The 23,657-nt window shown below is 36.1% G+C and overlaps 2 protein-coding genes across 3 annotated transcripts; one reads left to right on the top strand and one right to left on the bottom strand.

The window, feature by feature from the left end:
* The first annotated feature begins 1,293 nt into the window (after positions 1-1,293).
* tuft1b (tuftelin 1b) lies at positions 1,294-20,954 on the top strand. 2 transcript variants are annotated; one of them, XM_033975325.2, is made up of 12 exons: positions 1,294-1,526; positions 12,059-12,112; positions 12,192-12,284; positions 13,586-13,672; positions 14,176-14,241; positions 14,760-14,846; positions 16,673-16,783; positions 18,180-18,403; positions 19,242-19,347; positions 19,819-19,902; positions 19,986-20,080; positions 20,187-20,954. In XM_033975325.2, exons 1-12 carry the CDS (start codon positions 1,476-1,478, stop codon positions 20,257-20,259), a joined length of 1,131 nt encoding a protein of 376 aa, XP_033831216.1. In that variant the 5' UTR covers positions 1,294-1,475; the 3' UTR covers positions 20,260-20,954. The 2 variants fall into 2 exon arrangements, with proteins under 2 accessions (XP_033831216.1, XP_055081321.1); XM_055225346.1 differs by lacking the exon at positions 1,294-1,526 and adding an exon at positions 5,328-5,473 and having other exon boundaries at positions 20,187-20,947.
* A 23-nt stretch (positions 20,955-20,977) lies between these two features.
* On the bottom strand, positions 20,978-23,472 carry LOC117378676 (protein C1orf43-like). Its single transcript, XM_033975326.2, has 7 exons — positions 23,108-23,472; positions 22,923-23,024; positions 22,737-22,845; positions 22,383-22,436; positions 22,140-22,306; positions 22,002-22,060; positions 20,978-21,756 (listed from the first exon to the last, which is right to left on the bottom strand). The coding sequence occupies exons 1-7, from the start codon at positions 23,168-23,170 to the stop codon at positions 21,549-21,551; spliced, it is 762 nt and encodes a 253-aa protein (XP_033831217.1). The 5' UTR covers positions 23,171-23,472; the 3' UTR covers positions 20,978-21,548.
* Between the last annotated feature and the right edge of the window lie 185 nt (positions 23,473-23,657).

Genomic DNA, 23,657 nt, shown 5'->3' with positions numbered 1-23,657 from the left:
ATTGTGAAGATACAATATGTGGGTCTTATGGTTAAACCTGTGGAGGATTAGGACTGATTTCGTCTTGGTGCAGCCGCCACACCTTTGTCTGCCGCAAGTAACAACACGAATGCTCAAAAAGCAGGGTAAAACTTTGACACAAAAATGCCAAATGCCTATTTTTAATCGTGATAAATTTTATCAGGAGGTGATGTAATAATGACAACATACAACACACAGTTCAGTTAGATCATCCTGTTTTTCTTTCCTGAACTCAAAGGGATCCATTTATTTTTTATGTTGTTTATACAAAATATAGTCAGTGGAAAAAGTGATGATTTAGCAAAGAATATTGTCTCACAGACGATAAAGTGCCTCCATAAGTGGTGCTGGATTTAAAACTAGGTTGCAGGTTGTATAACACTCAGCCTCAGCAAACAAAAAAATAAACTGTATTATTATTATTTGACATCTAGTTTATGTTATGTATGTTTGATTGATTTCTTACATTGATATATTGATATTTTGTGTGAAAATGCTCATTCATGGCGGTTATAATGCTATTTATTCCCTCCCATGTCTAGTAGCTTAACTCGCAGCATGTATCCAGGTGAATGGGTTCAGGTCAAGCAGGGACAGTCTCACGTGAGCCACACTTCAAAGACGATCCTATTTAGAGGTACAGTCCCACAAAGCTTTAGCTCAGAGCAGGGTAGAAGGTAGAAGCTGTTCTGAGACACTGAAACAAGGGGCAGAAATGTACCAAAAATATGGGACTTAAACAGAAACATCACAAAGGGTCAATGTGGAAGAAGATCAAACAGATGACAGGGAGCAGAGTGCTGTGGTTCAACAGCACCAAGAGTCACCGGACAGCAGGAGGCGCTGTTCTACTCCCCCAGGTGAGTAGTTGCCTCATTGTGTCTTTGAGTTAGAGTGTGATTTAATTGTGAAATATTTTCTCTTTGTTTGTCTCTTAAACAAATAGCTCAGTTTGTTTGTAAATGTCCACTTGATAATTAAATTAAACACAATTAACACAATCTAAAACAGCCGGCTATGCCATCATCGTTGCAGTTGAATTAAAATCTTTAAAATAACTTTCCAATAAACTGTGCCTAGCGTGCAAAAAGGGCTATTGGCTGTTAGTTTACAAGTGTTAACTGCAATAGTGCAAAATTTTGTTTGGGGTTCAGGTAAAATGCTTGAGCTATAAGAGTTTATGTGTTCTTGGATGGTTTACGCGGCGGTAAAACGCATTCCTTTAACCTGAGCCTCGTGCGTAAAACACGGTGTTACCTGTGCGCGCGCCTCATAACACGCAACAGGACAAGTGGACAGAGGGCGCTCCGAGTGTCTCCTCTGTATCGTTGTCTCTGCTTGTGGACCAACATTAACGCGACGACAGAGTGGCTTGGTTTTGGTTTGTCAGACTGACTATTTAATCGGGAGTATTTGGAGTTTGGTCTGTTGCGTCACCGCCGCGCGCTGCAAAGATGGACAGCAGCGGGACACGGACCAGACATGGGCACGAGGACATCCCAACCGTGAGCAGACATTAAAACTTTGCTAAGAGACTGAAGAGTCGTTTATGAAAATGTAGCCTACAGAAACGATATGTAGCGAACTATTTTTAGGCACGTGAGCGGTTATTGTATTGGATATAAATGAATTTGACTGAATCGTAACTTTCTCATGAGTTGAATTATAGGACTTAAACACGATGGGAATGGTGATACAGGATACACTGCTGTAGGGTCTTTTCTTATGGTCCATTGCTTTACCAGAGCATCTACAGTTTCAGCAGATGAAAGAGTTACTTAACCCCGTCCAGGACACTGCTGTTACAATAGCGAACCTGTCTTTTGTACACCTCAACTGGTTTTCTTTGACTGTGAGCAAGATTTAAAGTTTAAAGGGGCACTGAGCAAGTTTTAGGTTTAGATAAATAAGTTTATGCCATACTTTGAAACGATCCAGGCAAGCCTATATATATATAGATAGACTTTGGACAGATCTCTGGATATACTTTGCATAAACTACAGTATATTGTTGACTTTTGTGCGTACAGAGTTTTGTGTGTGAATGTGATGATGTCATACTCCTAGATGGGAGGGCATGAGACAATTTTCTGTTGATGACATTGTACTTTCATAAGAAACAGCTATGAAATTAAAATGCCAAATGTTGAACCTTCTCATTTATATTACTGATTATCTCAAAATATTTCTAGAAACATTTAACAACATTAATTTAACTGTCCTAATCTGTATTCAGTATTATTGCCCTGTATAATGTTATGACGTCATCTGAATCCCAGCACTGAACTGCTTTCCCCTGAAGTGTCAACAATGTGACGGTGGTGCCCTTGACTCTTGGCGATAACCCTCATGTCGTGTGTGCAATGACCAGTCACAGTTTATAGAGCATAACCTGAGAGTGTTACATAACGTTCATTGACCTTCATTTCACAGGTTTAAATCTTATCTGTGTCACGGAGCAGTGTTAGCTTTTCACTGAGTTTTTATTGTTATTAAATTAGTGTTATCTGAGTTAGTAGTGTGCAAACATGTCACTCCCTCCAACTTAACTCCAACTTAATTTGGATAAAATGGGACAACATCAGGAATAAACCAGGAGAGGACTTAAATCAAGATTTAGAAAGTCTAAACAAGAACTAAACCAGGACCCAACTGGGACAAAAGCTTGGCTTAGGTGTTATTGCTTTGCCTGGAATGCTCAACAAATAGTATGGAATTAAACATATCTATATGTATTACAGGTGTTTTATTACTCAAAATAAAAATGCATTCTGACTGTGAGCAGAGTTGCCTCTCCAGAGATCTGTCCAGTAATCAGTTTAACAGGACACTGTGGAACACATGTCCACAAAGACAAGCAGGTGGCAGACTCTCTCCCAGAAATGCAGTGCACCTTTAAACACATTTTCCCTCTAAAATCATTGAGGGGTCTTATGAAATGGCACCACGTTCGGCGCATGACTACATGATCTAACAGGTTATCTGATACTTGGCAGGAAGGGAGCTACGCTATCAAGTTCAGACAGATAGACTTGAATTTACATTTACACGCCTGATGCCAGTCGGACAGTTTATTGATTCATATGATGTTAATATGAGAAGGCTGTTTGTGCCCTGCTTTAATGAGTAATGGGTTTTAATAGCAGAGCAGTTGTGTATTCACGGGAATGGACGTCAAGGAGCAATAAATAACATTTCAAGTCAGGCTTACCAAGAGTAACCGTGGACTTAAACAACATTTAGCAACTAAATAACCAGGACTGCAATTTGAGTATAAGTAAGAACCAGGTCTAAACCAGGACTGAATTAGAAGAGTGCATGGCATAAACCAAGATCAAAAACATGACAGACAGTTTGTAAACTTTTAAAACCTTTGCCGGAATGTGTCTAATCTTACTATCTTATCTTTCTAACTATTTTTCTAAAACACATTTGAATATCTCTCCGTTCATGTCAACGACTGCCACTTGACTTGATGTGCGTGCGGTGATGGCATGAGAAAAGATTTGGAAAAGTGTCATGCAAAGGTTATTATTAAAATAGCTTAGCTGGATTGTTTTGGGTTTTGTCTGCTCCAGTCTGTACTTACAGGCTGAGTGGGAAAAAACTATGTAGAAAGGTCAGTTATATTTGTGTCAACAGAGGATTAGTTCACTATATGCGTATGCACAAACAAAACATACAAGAAAAAAAATGCAAAGAGCGATTAAAGGTAAAGTAGAAATCTGAAAGGCACTACATAGTAAACGAAATCAGGCTTCATCAGAAGTGTTGGGAGTATTAATATGGTGACGGTAAAACTGTATACAATAGAATTTTACACAGTAGGCTATATACCAATATTCAATAGCACAATTTTCTAAACTTTCTAAATACATTTTAATCAAATAAAGGTGAAAAAGGTGACTGAAAGCTTTGAAACAGAGAACATTTACAAATTAAGTGTAGCAAAAATTAATATTGAAAATTGAAATTGTTTATTATTTTTGACACTTTGATTTAATAATCCCAGTGTCTAATTTTATTATATTATACATATAAGTCTGTACAGTCCAGATATAGATTATGATTATCAACATACAATGATTCGCCATGAGTAGTCGATTAACAGTTGCAGCTCTAACAATCGGCATTATTAGCCAATTTTCCTCTATAAAAAAATGCTTTGAGCAAAAATGGGAGTGGGACTCATGAATTCTGCTATTTTTATGTGTCTCGATGTTCTTTCCCAGAGACAGTAAAATGATTGTTGATTGATTAAGCTTTTGCAGCTGCTGACTTTCAAAAACCACATGTATTGAGAAATATGTGAATTCAATGCAACGGGAGTTTTATTGTCCCAGATGGGCATAGTTTTGGCAGAATTTTTGCGTTTTTTGTGGTGTTCTCTCTAGTAACATGCCAGTAACTGTTATATAAAACTGGCTCATTTATCTCACTTACATAAGTCGTGCCACACATTCCTCAGAGGGCTGCTACTGGCCAACGCTGTCACTATGCAGCAATAAATGAAGTCTACCAAAGTTTATCCAAAGATCCTGCACTGGTCCCCTGTTGTGTAACACGTGTTGGCATACCACACAGTTCAGTATTTTCTCATGGACTATAACTTATATAAAAATACACCAGAACTACACCTGTAAAAATGTCATATGTCTGAACACCAAAATTACTACTTGCTCAAAATGAATGTTATGAAAAAATATAAAACATGTTCACAGTTAGATTACAACAATGATCATGTGTGCTGCAGTTACTGTGACATGAGGAGGCAATGTGGGAGAAGTAACTTGCTCAGTGGCATTAATGTGTTGGTTTGTCATAGGAATTGAACCATCAACTTAAATTTTGTTGACAGACTGACAAATTAGTAGGTAGTGTTTTGGCATTTATACTCCAGTTGTAATAGGTAGGCTTACAGTACTACAATTACTATCAGTATTTGATAAATTGATTGATTGCATAACAGAGTAACATTTCTAATTAAGACTTAAGTTAAACAAAAAAACAAAAAAAACAACACAAACACTCACACACTCTAAATATAAGACTGTAGTAAACCCTTAGGCTACTAGTCAGCAGCAGGGAACACTGTGTTATTTGAGGCCATCGTAAACCCACTTGCCAATGTTTCTTTTCCTCCCATGTGTTCTCTTGTTTACAATAGCGGTAGTCTTTGCACTCCCTGCTGGTTTGTGTGAATGGAAAGATTTGTGGCATTGTGTACTTGGCATGGCTGTCCAGCAGGGGGTGGAGGCTGTGTGCTCACCGCTAACAGCCTGCTAATACTGGCACGCTCCTATTGTACTGACAGTGGAGAGAACAGGGCTGGGCTGCAGTGGGAGGAGTACAAGCCCAGCCCTGAAAGACTAGAGCAAAACACAGGACGTCCCACACAGAGATACACAGGCAGAGGCAGGCAACGTGGAGCAGCCATCACTGTGGAGGAAGAGGTAATACCACTGCACTGATTTGCTGAACTGCAGTTTTTAATTCAGATGTACTGGTGGCCATTGCGGTAATCCACTGTAGCACATGGCAGCATTATGGTAGTAGTAGCACTGTATCACACTGTATAACATGTAGGCCTGTAGTCAATCTGGTTGTCTATTTATTTATTTATTTTTCATTGAAATGTTGTAATTACTTTGACCATTTGACTGTGTTGTAGCCAGTTAGTAGCAGTAGTACTAGTATTAGTGGTACTAGTGGTAGTGGTAGTAGGCCAATAACAAATGAAATAGCAACATTATGTATCGTGGATCTGATTTGAATCAAATAACATGTGTGTTTGACATCCGCTTTCATAATTATTGTTTTATTTGTGGCAGTTGTAAGAATAGTAGTTTATAGCAAAAGTAGTAATACTAGTAGTATTTTCTGTGGCCTGCAAATGTGAAGTGATTGATTTTACTGCAGTGTCTTGTGAAACCAGTAATTGGCACATTCTTAAAATGTTTCTTTTTGTAGTGAATATAATTAAAATATGATAATGACTTCTGAGACTATAGCAGACGCCACCCACCTGTTTTTGTTTTGAGAGTTAGTAGCATATAATTGGTGTTGTGCTGTGAATATAATGCTTATTTATTTATTTATGTATTTGTTTGTTTGTTTATTTACAAGGGACTTTTGTACCATTTGTAGTAAAGTGTGGGCTAGCGTCATTAGTATATATGAGCTTCAGTTTGCATGAGAAACTCCCATTGCCAGACAGTTTCAGTTATGTAAAGTGACTCATTATCGCCCATGTGATTCACAAGATGGGCATTAGAAATCGAGGTGTGTGAATGATATAACATTGTTTTATGTGATTAGGATACATGTCTTCCTCTGACTACTACAGTTACTATTTTGTTGGAGAAACTGCCAGTTCAGACCACGTTTGTTCTGAAGATGGATTGCTTTTGCACTTGGTTACGATGTCTTGTTAGTACCTAGGCTGGGAATTCAGAAATAATATACAACTTTACGGCCTTAAAGGCTCTGTGTGTAACCTTTTTAGTGGAGTGTCCACCTCCCGCTTGTCTCCATGGAGATGTTTTTTCTTTGGAATGTTCCACAAAGCAGCATTAAACATATCCATCTTGTATTTTATCTTGCATTTATTAAATTTCAGATCATTTTTATTACATAAAATGACATGAAAAATATGCGCTGTTACTGTGAGTGGGGTTGCCTCTCCACAGATCTGGCCTGTAACTTGGTCTGGTGGCATCACGTGCTTATCTCCATGGATATAAATACATTTAATCTCAGAACATTCAAGCCAAGCAAAATGATTTCTCTATGTAAACAAGCTATATAAGTGCACCTTTAAATCCTAATACAAACTTCAGGTATTTTCCTTTAAATACTTTGGTACTGTGATGACATCATGGTCAGGCCAAATGGCATGACGCTGCTCAATAAACAGGATAGTTTGCATTGTATTGATTGTTGTTAGTCACTGAGCTTAATACAGACAGCAATAATAAAGACAGCAAGTCCACATTCTCAAATAGGACAGTGTAGGAGGAGGAGGTGGTCCATATAAATAGTGTCTCCTGGGGCAAGGTCATGACAGGGCACCAGCCTATGTTTGTGCTCCTAAACACCATATCACTATTTTATCCATCTACTGCTTATGTCATGCTTAACACTGACTAATTTAAAACTGCTGAATCACTTTACAACTCTGCTTTTACCTATCTTTGTTGTCACTAGCAAATTCATTCATTTTAAATTAAAGACACAGTATATAGAATACAAGCTTTTTTCATTTTGATGTTTTTACTGCACCAAAAACAAACATCCTTATTCTGACCAGGCTTGCATCTTCACAAACCTCACCCGTATTTGGCCTGGAGGAAGGCCTCTTCCTGTTTTTTCCATCCACATGTTTTTCCTTTGGCTGTATAACTTTTTAATAACTTTATAGTTCCATGGAATCATGCAAGTGATGTGCCACCTCCAGAAAGTTACATACTGTACCTGTAAAGATTTTAAAGTTGGCTTCAGATAAAAGAATGAAAAAAGTCTTCACAGGTTTTGAGAATTTTAAATGAAATATAAAAGAAAATTGTCAAAGAGAAGGTGGTGTGGTAGTAGCATTGTGGAAGTAGAAGTAGTTTTATTTTAGGGCTATTTATGTAAACTTTACACTTATACAAATGACTACAAAGAACATAGTATTTGACTTGTGAATCTGAATAATAGATACCCAGTTTAAAGTTGATTTTAGCTCTTTGTTGTGCCTCTATAAACAGCCACACAGCAGATGTCCCTCTAATTTAGCACTGAGTGACTGAGTTAAACCAACACATGGGGCTTTGCAGGTCTAAAAGAGACAACAAACTTATGAGGAGCATTTGTGCAATTCTCCAAGTTATCAATGATTTTAATCTTATCAGTTGTCTGAGATTGTGATTGGCTGAGAGCCATGACCTCAAATGCAGCTGAAAGTAATTAAACAAGGTACTGAACAAAAAATATTTTTTATTACGTAGCGCCATAACCTGAAGCTATTTTCCTATTGGATCTTTTACACTTTGATTTAGTATGCGATTAGCATTAGAAAATACCTTTGATATGTTTTTTGCAGTTTTGGGTGATTTGCTTGAACAAGTCTTCCTAGATGCTAATCACAGATGATTGTGCATTCTGTATGAACATGGAGCTGCAATCACTACTATAACAACTATGTATTTATATATGAAGTTTACCCCATCTGTATTAAACATTTAGAATTTTTGATGGTCTTAAAATGAGTCAAGCTACATTTGTAGTTCAGTTTCACAAGGATAGTCAATTCAAAAGAAAAAACATAACCGAAAAAGAAACACATGAGCAAACTGAGGGATAAACAAAACAGACAGGAGAACCAAGATGAAGGAGAAGGATGGAAAATTTGATTTATTTCCACTGATGGGGTGGAGGCATTGGCTGTGTCCTAAGTGAAGGCTGAATACTTGGGCCATACTGTGCAATGTGATGTGGAGAGTGGACTTTTTTTTTGGTTCTCTTTGAGCTGAATTAGGCTTTATTTTGATGAACTTGAGTTGCAAACAAACACAAAACCAAGTACATTTTGTGTTTGTGAAGAGGTATCAAATAAATGACAAAGCATGCTAGTTAATCTGCCACATCATAAATATGCAGTTTTTTGGAAGTGAGCCAGATAAAAGTAATTTAGGTACGTGACAAATGCACATGCTGCATAATTGCTTCAACTTAATTACATTATCAATTCAAAACACAACTGTCATTTTGTGTTGTAGAGGACATGATGTACCATTATGTTAAAATCTTGCCGTGCCAACTTTTTTGTCTCTAGCTCTTCCTTTGTATAAACACAGGTGGCATTACTTGAGTATTTCTGAGGGTGCGTCTACTGCGGTTTCCCTGTGCGTGTGGGAGACTAGAGTCCTGGGGCTGTCCCTGCCTCTGATCCAGCGTCTATGGTTTGAATGGTTTTTCAGGCATGACTTTTATAAACAAAGTGCTGTCAGTTGAGTTGGTTCAACATGCAAATAAGACACCACCTTGTTACGTAAGGCACAAGAGGAGAGGTTTCCCCACGGCACATATGTAAACCTATTTGCTTCCCGTGTGACTTGTTAACATAGCCCAAATAAAGTACAGTCTAATCATTTCCATCTTTTGACTGACTGCTTCTGTTGAATGACACTAAACAGGAGTTTTCATAGCTTCAACAACGAAAAGCTGTTTCGTCATATCTGATGGAAATTTGACACTACTTCGATTACATAAGCATGCACAATAGGCAAAGATAATATAATAAGACAGTAAGTTAACTCTGCTTGTTCATCTGAATCAGCGTATTATATGGGTCAGAGTCAATAGGTCTCTCTTTCTTATTCAATTGTGCAAAAAAATTCAACATTTAAAAAAGTGTAAATGTTGAATTTCAAAGAGTTGAAATGTTGAATGGTATAGAGTCTCACAAAAGCTAATATTATTCAATGGGAACTCATTTCTGGACTTACTTAGTGGGATGTTATGTAACAAATCAAATGTATATTAATGTGATTATTATTTTTTTAGTCAGATGTACCTTGTACCTGGTAAATACCACTGATGAGAAACAGAGTGAAAATTATTAATATTGTCTGAATCTGCCCATTTATGTGATTATAAGACCATAAAGGGAGCATACAGGTACAGTATATTGCGTTTACGTGCTCTCAAAAGTGCATATTTCTGTTATTGGCATGGCACTTAACCCTAATAATAGGTTGTGGTATGTAGACACCATTCCCGAACAATGTTTTACAGGTAATTATTAAAAGTGTGTGAAATTGTTTTATGTATGTATCTTTATGAAGTCAACCTCTTCAGTAACACACAGGTTCGAAGGTTATTATAATACACCAAGTCAAATATATAAGATTTATGTTGCATTTTTTTCTTAATTCTTCACATGACAGCTGTTTTCTTTATATTTATGTCCTGTACGTTCTGGAGTTACGCCTGTGTGTAAATCTTGTACAAATACCTCAGTGACATGAAAAGAGCACAGAAGTTTAAGGGGGAACTTTCTGCTTGGGTGCAAACACCTGGCATTTAACAATGCACCTTATAGAATGGAAACTTGTAAAATATATATGTCCAAATGTGGAAACTAGCTACAATTAAAACAGATACACAACACATATACAACTATATTTTGAATTCAATTAATATATTTTAGATGCCAGATGCATATAAACATGTTCTGATCTAAATGGAAAGTGAATAATACTGGCCACTGATACACAAGACAGACATTGTTGCCTCGCCCAAGCTTGGATGACTAGGAAGGTCGATCATGCACTAATAATGTAATGTGTTGTTTTTCATTGCCCTACAAGTACAGGGGAGAGATAAAAAATGATAATATCGAAATTGTTGTCTTGAAGATATTCAAAATTAAATTAAATTATAAAGTAAGAGCTGATTAAAAAACAAATTTGTACAAACTAGTAATGTTTCTGCACATATGAGATGAACTGATATACATATAGCCTGAATATTGTCATTGGGATAATACAAAACAATGTCTTTGTATTCACTTTTGTCTATTAAAATGAATACCAATACGAATACTGTATAATCAAGTATTGAGTACTTTTTTCTGTAGTATCTGGTGAACCTTTAACTACAATCAAAAGTCAAATAGCCTAATGAATACATTTTGTTGTCTTTCGCTCAAATAACTGAAATCTCTTTTGAATTCATTTTTATTTTGCCCTACTTGACTTCCTGTACCCTTTGCGTGTAAAGCTCTGAATTTATACAACCTTTTGCTATATCAACAAACTCAAATCTATGCAGGCGTGGATTTGATGGGTTTGTCAGATGAGATAAAGACAATTCAGAATGTTACATAATGCTCCTTTATGGTCTCATCTAAATGGTTTTCATGCTTCAAGACACTTTTAAACTTTTGTCGACTTTGCAAAAACAACATTTTCAAAAGCTGGATCTTCATTTATTTTAGTGGGAGTTGCCAACCAGGGATTATATGCATTTCAACAAGTATTTGCTTTTGGGTGAGGTTGAAATGTCACTGAGTTTGACTCTAATGGTACATAATGATCTGGCACTCAAGCTGTCAAAGCGCAATGCTAAAGTTTTAAAAGGTGAAAGTTTAAAGACATTAGAGAGAATTACCTAAGGGTATACAGCAGGATTTGCATGATAGTTATATGTCATGTTGCACATTAATGGAGTTTTTATACAATAAATATACTACTACAACATACTGTACAGCTATACAAACTATATTTTTGGCCTTTGTTTTAGCAATGCCCTACTTTTATCCTAAAACAAAACGCAGAAATAATGAGGGCAATATTTTATAGTGTTATAGTGTTAGGGAATCTGGGTCACTGGGTTATCATTTGTTTTTGTTTTTATGAGGAACTGTGCTGTGAAACCAATTTTTTAACATGCCTTTAAACTTTTGGATTTTTTTACTTAGAGGATCAAATAGCTTAGAACAAACTGCAACCATATTAGAAGCACATAATTTAACTAAAACTGTATCAATAATCTCTAATTTCTTTAACAAATTCTACAAATTTAAATCTTATCTTAAGTGGGTAAGCAGACTTCATTTACATAGCGCTTTTCACAGACATAATAATTACAGTAAAAAAAATACTTTAAAAAATGCGGATATCACTTACTACCACTGATCCAGTAATTCCTCTTTGGTCTAGCTAAATCTTTCACTATAGCAACAAAAACAAGAACAGTGGAACAGTAGAAGTGACTCATCTGTGTGCTGCGTGGTATTTTGGGCCCAAAGTGGTCATGCTCCATATTTTAACTTTGAAATTTGGTCACCAGACATGGCCCTCGGGACTCACTGGAAAAGTGTAGCTCGTTGCTAAGGGAGACAGTCAAACTATGTGGTCTCCAACTTGACTGTGGAGGTGGTTTTACTGGCCCAAAAACCACGCCTACGTCTGCTCCACCCACAACACGACACTTTCATTATAGTCATAATACCCACACTGTCTTTCTAGTCACTTCTTTCATTTCTTCCACAGGGCAGAAGACGGAGTTTAAGTGAGAGGCAAAACCAAGAGAGACACGTCAATAAGGTATTAAATTAGCACCAAAGTTGATTTATATTTTTAAAAAAAACATTGATGAGTTAATGATGGTTTATTTTTTATGAAGGAAAGCAGTGTGACAGTTGTGTTGCCGCAGAAACTAGCAGAGAAAGAAGGAACGCACGCCACAACAAGAGAAGAGAAAGTTGAAGTTATCAAGGTTAGTTTTTAAGATTTATTTTTTAGTCCTTCATTTAATAGAAGTGTGTAGACTAGAGCTTTGGGTTGTAAATGTACCATGATTCTTACTACGTGTTTACAGAAGAATTCTTACTATGTGTTGACAGCAGCGATGGAAAAAGTACTCAGTTTTGTTACTTAAGTAAAAGTACAGATACTGATGCAAAAAAGAAATACTCAAGTAAAAGTAAAAGTGTAGAAGTATTAAAAGTGTAAAAGTATTAAATTGCCTGTTTAAAAATGTACTTAAAGAGTAAAAAGTAAAATTATTTTGCGCAAGGTTTAAGATCTAATAAAGCTTCAAATGTAGTGATTTTGATATACTGAATTTTGTCCAATAGAAACAATTGATTTGATCGCTCTTTCTAGCTGTTTTTATTTGTATGTTTGGGTTTGCTCAAACTATGAAGACGCTAAAATAAGCTCAGGCTTTTCAACAGCTTTCAAACAATAATGAAAAATACTTTTCAGTCCTTTTAAAAAATGTAGTGGAATAGAAAGTACAGATACCTGCTCTCAAATGTAAGTAAAAGTAAAAAGTAAATTTACTTAAGGAGGACAGCAAATGTTACTCAAAATACCATCATATAATTTATACTGGTAACCTTTTGTTATCCAACTTTTGAATGACCACATTGTTCTTGGTCTAACTCACAGTTTAATATTGTACTCCAACTTCTCAACTTGTTGTTTTTTCCATCATTAACGTGTAACTACAATGATACAATATTACCCCTTTATTGCTAAATGTTTTGGGCTCATACATGGATGTACTTTTTCAAAAATAATGAAAACATCCTCTGATTTATGAAGCAGGTAGTCATTGTTTTGATGAGTCTGGACTGGTTTACTGTTTAAACTTTAAATTCTTTTGTTTAAATTAAAACATTTAGTGTACATTTTTTCATAGAATTACCTGTAAATGTGATGTTCTCTGGTCATAGTCTGGCATCCATTTACTATTTTGTCAACAGAACCAATAGTCACCATATTGGTCTCGAGGTCTCTCGAGGTCCCTAATATGATCAATCTATTCAATGTATCATATCCATAGACAGAGCATTTGTTAAATGGAATAATTTTAAAGAAGTAAGGCATTAGTTCAAGGGCAAATGCTATATGTGTAAAAAACCTATTGCTTTAAAAAACTGTAATGATAATTACAATGTCTTTTAACAAACCTGTACTACATGTGTGTGCACACCTGATTTAATCCCTTACATCATGCACACGTATTGCTTCATTACTTCATTCTCTCTAAACCACTGTTATGTGACTCAGGTCTACCTGGAATCCCGTCCCGACACAGCCGAGAGCCACCAGCACAACCTGAGGATGCTCAACGACGAGGTATCCCAAATACAAGAGGTGAGTGGAAACATAACCAGACAATGAATCAGCATGTAGCACACAGACATTAGCAGAGTACTGTAAGAGTGAGAGTTTGAGTGGTTGTTTTCAGATTGTGGAACGTACTGGTGTCACTTTCTCTGGGGGTAGAAGCCAGCTTGCATGTATTGATTATATGGTATTCAATTTTATTTACTTAAAATGATTAAATTCAATTATCCAGGAAAAAAATCTACAATGTTGGACCTAATCATTCATCGATACTGGTTGTTATAAGGTCAATAGAAATTCTCCTTCCCCCATCTCATCTAAACATGCAGGCCTACAGAAATGTTATAATGTCTATTTAATATACATGTGTTCATTTGAAATGAAAATATCATGAAAATATATTCAAAATTGTAAATATGCCCTGTTTGGAGATGTTATAATGGCCCTTAAACCACAGCAGTAATGAAGAGCTCTAATGGTATTTAGTGGAATATCCATTGTCATCTTTGGTATGTGTTTGTTGTTTTCAGGTGAGGTACTGTCTGAAGACGCTGAGGGAACAGATGGCTGCCAGACAGAACAGCAACAACAACAAAGTATGTACAATATATACATTTACTATATACATAATAAGATCATGTCACAATAGCAGATTTGTTTACATTACATTTACAGGTCTATATACGAAAAGATGTGATATTCACCTGTGCTGCATGTGTGTTCACCCTGCCCTAACTAAATAATCAAGTAATCGACTGTTTATGTAAATGCTTAATTATGTTGTTGTAAAATGTGTATCATTAAATTTAGTGTTTAATAAATGTATAATACCATAAGGTTTATGCTTTCAGTCAGGCTGATAATATTTCACCTTTTTAATAAAACTACTTTCATGTTTCATCTATCAGCCAAAAGTGTGCCTAGACTTGTCCAAAGCATTTGTAATAAATTATACTTTTTACGTAACAACAGATGTTACTTGAATATACACAGTTAAACAGTATCAGTTGCCTATAAGCAGAAAAATAACTTGAATGATTTCCTCTTTAAGTTGAAACATTTATTGCATTAAAGCCACTATTAATTTCCCCCTTTGTCTTTCTTCTTCCCTTAGTATCCGACCAATGGCTACAGAGTGAACCTGCCAAATGTCCCGCCCACGATCACCAACGGCAACACGGTCATCGAAGAAGAAGTTCAGGTAAGATAACTATCCATTGAGCTTTCTCAAAGGAAGGCTAGAACCCAAATTCGCATATATATATATATATATATATATATATATATATATATATATATATATATATATATATATATATATAAAAACATGTGTGTGTGAGGAAAACCTTAACTTTAACAGTGGAAAGATGTCAGAGCTTCCATCAGTTTTTCCACTTACATATGCTATCGGCAGGAGAAGGAGAACAATCTGGAAAATTCTTGGTTTTGAATGGATTTTACAAGTTCGTTTTATGTAGACAGGCCAAGAAAATAAGCATTTGAAAGCTTTTGTCTTTAATGCATCAAACAGCATTATGTTTCGATGGTTTCAGAATCATAAAAAGTTTGGCCGTTGCCATAGCAATTAACAATTCAAAACAAAATAATATGTCATTTGAATGGTCAACCGTCCTCAAAATAGCACCATACAACAGGAAGCTATAACTCATGAATAGTAGAGAATCAATTTTACTGGAAAATTATAATATTGGATAGGAGATAGGAGATAAAATTGTAAAACTGTAAAAAAAAAAAATGTTATTTTTTATGAATTAGGCAACTCTAGTTTGTCTTCACTGATGCAAGCTAAATTAATTGTGCCAATGGTCTTGTGTGATTCAGTTTACAAGATGTCTGTTACTTTGTGTATCCTTAAATGCATCATACAACGGCCTTCTTCGTCATGACTACAACCATCATCGCCACATCTAAGCCCCACTTTCGCTCTTGCTATGATTAACCGCTAACACAATAGCTCCCTAGCTGCCCACACACTGCTCTGTATCATATTCATGCTCATTTATTTTAGACCCGTCATAACACGCCACACAACGCCATTTTGTTCTAGGGAGGTAACATTAGAAGGAAAAGGGATGTGTGGCCTCTATGCACAGAGACTATAGGATACAGTTACAGTGCCCTCTATTCCACGGAACGGTGTCAAGTTATGCGCCGCTACTCAAAATGGATGCTCTGTTTGGATAGGATTAGTCATATGATATGTGTTTTGATAAGATAAAACAGATAATGTGGTGATAGTATAGAAATGCTAGGAAATAATTTTGACATTGTCCATTTTGACATGTAAGACACACATGCAACGTAGGATGATACTACAAAAATGATTGTGAGATAAACTAAAAGTCTATGGTTATTCATGTTATATGCAACATTTTGAGGACTATTTCTCACTCAAAAGTTATAATATTTAGTTTTACATGGTTAATCACTATGACAACTGAAAATAAAACCTATGGACATAATGTAGTCAAGGCTGTACCCCCTTCTACAAGTAGTTATTTATCACTCTTATTGAGGAAAAAAAACAAAAGAACATATGCTTATTTGGCATAGCACTTCCTGGCTCAGCTTTCCAGGCATGTAACCCCTGTAGCGGAACAATGAATCGAATATATTACAAAATATTTTAGATTTGCTCATTATTTATATAGAAAGAAAAGGAGAGCTTATACAGTACCATATTTTGTTTGTCCAATTACATTAACTACAAACCAGATATTACGTCCAAATAGTTTTTACCAAATACATTTTACTTCTAGTTGAGTAATGCTTTATTAAAATAATTATACTTGAGTCCAACTTTTGGGTAATCTACTCACTTCTTAACCTAAGTAAGATCTTGAAACATTTCCTTTGTATTGATTTAAGCTGCAACTCTATCAGCCAGCTTTAATGCTTTTTGGCCACTCACCACTGTCTCTTTTCTACTTTCTCGCCTTCCTGACCCCAGTACTTTTGGCTACATTAATCCTAATTGATCATGCCACTTCCTGTCTGCCTGTTCAGGCTGGGGATAATCAGGATGAGACGAGGCAGCTCAGAGAAGCTACAAAGCGACTGTACGCGCAGCTGAAAGAGATGGAGAAACGCCACCAGGAGGAGAAACAGAGGCTGCAGGTCTGTTCAGTCTGTGGGGAAATACAAGATCATTTACATTTTGGTGTTTACATGCACAAAATAAATAAAATAGTTTTCCCTTTGCATATTTTTTCTTGTCTAAACACATTTGTACAAGTGTGGACAATCAGAATGAGATCTGATTACTGACATCAGATGTAACTGTTTTCAATAATCTGAACTCTAGAAATCAGATAAAGGTTTTTGTAGTGCATGTAAACAGAGACAGTGAGTCAGAGCCCCACTTTCCTCTCACACTATCATTATCTGACAGTGGATTCCCTTCTCCGTCCTGTGATCGTTAGTGTTTGGGCTGCCACAGTAGAGCACATTCAACTATGAGGTCATGCCGGGACACTGGTAGAGTTTGACATGTCCTGGAGCAGTTCGGTCATAATAGACAGCTGCGGTAAATGGAGTCGGCGAGATTCATCTTAGAATTTGAGAGTAGACTGTAGACATGATACACCAATAGAAGGCATAAGATTTAAAACACATACAAAAAAATACCAGAGGGCCAGATAGAGACTTAATTGTAGACATAATGTGTTTTTGCATACTGCATTGTAACCACTTTATATCTATTCATTGGTTTTAAAGTGATGAAAAATTGGCACCGTTGTCATATATCAATTAACTATTTGATTCTGACTATCCAAAAATAAATATTATATCTTTTGAATGGTGGAAAGTACACAAAAAGACAACAATAAACAGGAAGGAATACCGGACACCGAAATCCCTGAATACATCTGTGTTAAACTTCTTTTTAGTACCAATAATCCATCTATAGCCTAAGAGAGAACATGATTGGTGTTTAAACAGAGAGTGTAGTGCAGATATAAGAATAGTGGTTATTGTGGTAGTTTAGATTTAGCTGCTATAGTACTGTTAATCTACCCCCAGGGCAGCTATGACCACAACAATGGAGTGAATGAATTTCTGAAATAATTATGGTTCAGATACTGCGTTTGTCGCTCCTTTATATCAATTGAACTTCACAGGCAAAATAATGAATTTTATCCAGCACAAAAAAGCCGATCAGGCCTGTCAGAGTGAAATTGCCATATTACTAACGTGTTTAAGCTTGTTCACTTAAAATCCTCATTTGAAAATGTGTTTTATCTCGACATCTTGTCTTTCCTCTGACGTCTTGTTAAGAATTTCGCATAAACATCAAAAGACAGCTGTAAAAAAAATAATTACAGACTAAAAACTGCAGCTGAACAGTTCTCAGCACTAAGAAAGCAGACAGTGACAGTACACCCTCTAATGGACGGAGCATATTTTGTATTGATTGAGCAGGTTATGTAACTAAAGGCCTTCAAAGCAAACTGATTGGACAATGCAATCCACAATAGCTCTCTTACATCAGCTTTTGCATTGCTTTTCCCAGGCCGAGAATGACAAGCACCGTGCACGTCTGAGAGAACAGTCAGAGCGTCTCCAGAAAGCAGAGGAGAGGTCTGAGGAGAGAGGTCAGCAAGTGGAGGAGCTGCAAAGACTTCTGGGAAATATCCAGTTAGAGAGTGGGATCCTTAAAGACAAGATGGCCGCAGGGGAGGAAGAACTTCTGCAGCTCAAAGCCGAGAAGAAAGGAGGCCAGGACAACAAGCAGAGGTGAGTGTCCCAAGGTTGCACTTAAAAAGATCAGCTCATATGAAAGGGAAAATAAAATTTCAAGTTTAGACAAGTTTTAGTATGATAGGTTAAGTATAGGTTTTCTAGATTTATCTTTTTATATGAAACAGCACTATAGACAACTTTATTTGTATTGCTAGATTGCATTGTTTACTAGTTATTTAGTCAAAAAACCATATACAGAAAAATTGTAAATAATAATTCATAACAACAAGCCATGAGACACCTATTATTCAAAATCCAGGTTCACATCTATAATATTAAAAGCTAGTTCTCTATCCTCAACAACTTCAACTACTACCAAATAATGTTGGCACTTGGCACGATACTAAAACTCATTTTCAATAGATAGGAAAAGACTTGATATTTGCTACCAATTTTAATACCACAATAATAATAAAAATACAATATTTCTGCGCAGAGCCATTTACGTAATAGTATAATGTGGTTTACTTCTACTAATCAAGACCATTCGAAAACTAACTATTCAGGAGAGGTTTAATTTTTACATATTTTTTTCAGTATTTATACTTCAAATGAATATGTAGTTTTGATACTAGTTTTAGTCATTTAATATCTTGGTATATTTTTGGATTGTCACATACCTTTGGATTTGAGTTTGAACTTGAAATCAGCATAGTTGATGTGTTTCAATGCACAACCAATGATATATGGTTTGCAAATTGACCCCTACAACCCCCACTACAGATAGAAATGTCAATTATGCTGCCATAGGTATGTTGTTCACACTTATGTAAAGTCAGTGGTTGTCCTCACATCACCATAGAGACATAACTCACTCTGTCTGGGTTTGCAGGTGCACTGATTTGGAGAAGGAAGTGGCCACATTAAAAGAGAAGATCCATCACCTTGACGACATGTTGAAAAGTCAGCAGAGGAAAGTGCGTCACATGATTGAACAGGTATTTTCCTACACACACACAGACGCACAATGCAAATAAAGTTTCCCATAAACTCCTAGGGAAAGACATTACCAGGGAAATTAGATTTTGGTGGAGGAGGCGGACGCATCAAGTGATTGATTTGAGCAAATGGAGCAAGGTGAAAATGCACTGTGAAATAAACTTGTTATGCTGCTAGACTGCATTATATATGTAGTAACTACTTAATTAAGCTCTTGATTATGTCCAATTACTATAGTTATGCTACATTTATGAACTTGGCTCAGCAGTAAAGTATATTTCACAAGTCTAACTACATGGCACAGTCATTAATTATTCAGATAGTTGTTGCTATGGTCACTTAACTCATTATGTTGTAAAGTTTTATAATGCCTTTAAGAGCAGTCTTTGACCACTCTTTCCTCTTCTAATAGTGCATAATAATAGTAATGTAATGTACTTATAATGCATATGTGCCTTGTCTTCATGCAGCTGCAGAACTCACGGACAGTCCTGCAAGAGAGAGACAGATACATCTGTGATTTGGAAGAAAAAGTCGCTTTTCTGGAAGCTGAGGTTTGATAAATTAAAAGAAGAAATATAAGAATTTAAATCAAATGGACTTATTTTTAATATGCTTTTTCTTTCGTGTTTTACAGAACAGAGAGATGCACGACCACATGGAGTATCTAATGGCTGGACAAGATCCCCCTCCTCTGTCCACCAATGACAAAAAGCCAGAAGTGGTCTACAGGTAAAACAGTTACTAATTAGACAAGATTCACACTTAAACTATGTTAAACTATGTTTTTAGTTGTACTAGTTGCATCAAGCTTAATTAATTGTAAGTGTTTTTTCAGCAAACCACTTACACCCACAAACCAAGGCAACAAGGCGCTTCCCTTCATCAAAGTCATCGAGATCAAGTCATGAACATGAACTTAAATAGAGTTAAAGTTGTAAATATGTATCTATACCTCCTGGATACAAATACAGTCACAGAAATAACACTAGACCCTCTAGTGATGTTTTTTGGTACCTCATAGTTATTGTTGTTGGGATTGTACACAACTTTCCCAAACTGAAGATTTGGTTTGACAGCAGCAAGATTCCAAAAATGGAACAGAGACACTGTGCAAAATAACTTGGAAACAGGCATTAACTTTAATGTTTGATTTGAGTTTTTAGTGTAGGAATTTACATATATACCATTTCAGTAGGTCAAAGAGTCTAAATGCAGGCACACTTCTTATTTTAATAATGTATCCTAATATTTAACTTAAAATATTTGTTTTTTTATTCTTTTCTGTACTGATTCTTGTTAATGCCTCCTGGACCTGACACATAGCAGATGAGTTTAAAGGTCAAATTACTTTGCCAAAGAAAAAATGCATGTTTTCACATTTCTCTGTTGTCTATATTTTATTTGTGTGTCATGTTTAGAGTTGGTTTAAATCATGTAACTCTCTTTGTGCATTTTGCTATTTGTTTTTTCCTTGCAACATTTTTAATAGTAGTTTTGAAGAACTGTGATAGCTGTAGATATATGCCTTATGCAATGTAAATTATGTCATGAACATTGTATTTAAAACTAACATATTCAATAAACCGCTCCAATTATAACCATCAGAGTTGACCTAATTTTGTCTTAGCAGTGCCATCTAGTGGAGGAAAAGAAGAGAAACTGTAGATGGTAGTTGATCTTTTATGTCAAAAACACACAATAAATAAATTAAGATCACACACAAATTACTTAAGTTACAACAATTCATATAAATATAATTCTGTACAAAAACACAATTTGCATGTCAGTTTTACATTTGGACCATTCAATATTAATTAAGGTGGTCTATGTGACGTCTGGTGGAGAATCTCATTTGTCTTCATCGAGATATTACTGATTTGCCAGAAATGTTCCACTGTATGGCATTAAACTTACAACTTACAAATTGTACCATTTAATACCATGCTGTTGAACATTCTTGGTAAAGTAATAACATCTCCATGGAGACAAGCAGGTGACACTAGAAAAGTTACACAGTGCACCTTTAATTAAGCATGGCATTACTCGCAGTAGATGCCATTTATCACTTTTGCCATATAGGCTACAATCATCTTTGTCTAAACCATAGTTGGGAAGTCGAATATCTTGAAAGAGACAGTGACTACAGCCTTTGAAATAAAACCAAATGTTACAGACTACTTGATTTTGCTGTCGTGTCCTACAGGGTACTCTCCAGTGTATTATAATTGTCTTTGAAGCTTTTCAGTTCCAGGAAGTGTTTGGGTCTCTTGCTGCGTTGTCCGGTGGAAGGCAGGTATGTGACTTGTATGGTGGAGGGTGTGGAGCGGACAGGCGATCCAGTCAGGTCCTTGGCTGCTGACTGGTGGTGCTGGTCCAGGCTGGTGCTGCTGGAATAGGCCTTCACACTGAGAAAGTAAAGAAGAATTTAATGTTACCAAGTGTCATTCAAACAGATATGAGCAATATGTTGGATTGTAATTGACTAATAGGTCAGGATCCAGTACAAAGCTATTAAGAGGCTAAATATACAGTAAAACAACAATAAAGCCACAAAAAAATAAATGTTGAACAAAATTAGATCCCATGGATCAGACTTGCATAGAACCACTGTATTGTTGCAGAAGTACTGCAAAGTATGGATGGTACTTACACATCAACCAGTTCATTCAGAGCTTGCTGGTATTCAAGAAACTCATCTTCCCCAAACACCTAACAATAAAAAAGTGCCTCATTATTAGATTACAGTGAAACTAAATACTAAATTAGTCAATTTTCACTCTGTACCTACCCCTGTGCCATGACGTGCATTGTCATATCCTTCAAGGAGTTTATCAATGAGTGCACTGCGGCTACTTTTGATGAGAGAGTGAGAATTTCGTAGCTCCAGCAGCCAGCTCCTGAAGTGACGTCCAGTGAACGCACTGGGGGTCCGACTTATTTCTAGAATAGGAATCCCTGAAACAAGAGAAGATTTCTTATCTTATTCTACCTCAATCCAATGTCAAAGCATATTGAAAAGTCCAGCCCTCACCTGAGTCCCGGATAGCGTCCAGTGCTTTCATTCTGTACAGGTAGTTGTAGCAACCTTTGACATACACAAAAATAGACAGTAATGGGGTCAGGCATACAATACATGATTTATATTATTAAATTCTATATAACGCATTTCGTATGTCAATCCACTGAGTATGGTCAAAGCTGTTTTTCTTTTTTTTTTTTGTTTAGATTTTAGATGTCAAAAGTGTTCATAATGTGCAATTTCTATTAAATTAAAATAATCAGATCATTGAGCTAATTTCCATTCATTCTACTGAAGAACATACAAAACAAAAAATCTATTTGTTTGATTCTATAATTACAACTGTATACACTGTAATTGACTCACTAAGTTGTGATTCATGTCTCAATCTGTCATCTTCTTCAGCTAAAAGCCGGGGTTCAAAACAGATCTCCTGAACCTTGGACAATCCCGAGTCTATGTCCTCTTTCAGGCCCTGGACAGTAAATAGAACTGAGTCATCGATGAAATATTTATATTACAGTAATGGGCCAAATACATCAACAAACTTACCTTTGGTGCATTGTGTCCTATGGGTGCGTGGGGTCCGCGACGGGATCTCATAGCAAAACGCATAATTTGTCTTTTGACGAAGATGAACAACAACACGAACACCTATATACACAGATAACGTAATCAAACACTAAACATGAATAAAGCGTTAACTTATAATAAAGATAAAGTTAACATAAACTTACCAAGCTCCCATAAGTCATAACCAGTACAACATTCACACCAGATAAAGGTGAGGAATCTGCCATGCTGCCACCCCGGTGTCAATTTTGTTTCAAGTCAATAAACAAAGCAAAGCGACTATGAATCTATGGCTTGTTTATACTAGCTAGCATTGTGGCTAAAGCTTTAGACTTATTAAACCTTAGTTAAATCAATAAATACCTTCTATTATGTTATGTTAGTGAGAGTAGGGATTTCGTGAGGGCTTTCCATAATAAAGTGATATACTAATAAACGCAATGTTACAAAAGGATATTTCTTGCCTGCATAAAGAAAGCAAATACGCACTTTAGCTTGCGGCTAGCCAAGCGCAGACAGCAGTGACGTCACGTGACAAAACGATAAAACTACCGTAATGTCCATAAAACAGAGACTTAATAATTTGAGCATCATCTGTCTACACCTGCCTGGTCCTTTGATGAGACTGGTGGACTGGTCTGTCTGATACTATTGCATAAAATCAAACGATGTCATTGGAGCTATAGGACCCCCTTGAAAAGAGATAATACAATA

This window comes from Periophthalmus magnuspinnatus, chromosome 11, assembly GCF_009829125.3.
Source record: "Periophthalmus magnuspinnatus isolate fPerMag1 chromosome 11, fPerMag1.2.pri, whole genome shotgun sequence".
Lineage (NCBI taxonomy): Eukaryota > Metazoa > Chordata > Actinopteri > Gobiiformes > Gobiidae > Periophthalmus > Periophthalmus magnuspinnatus.
This window is presented reverse-complemented; position numbering and strand designations above follow the sequence as displayed.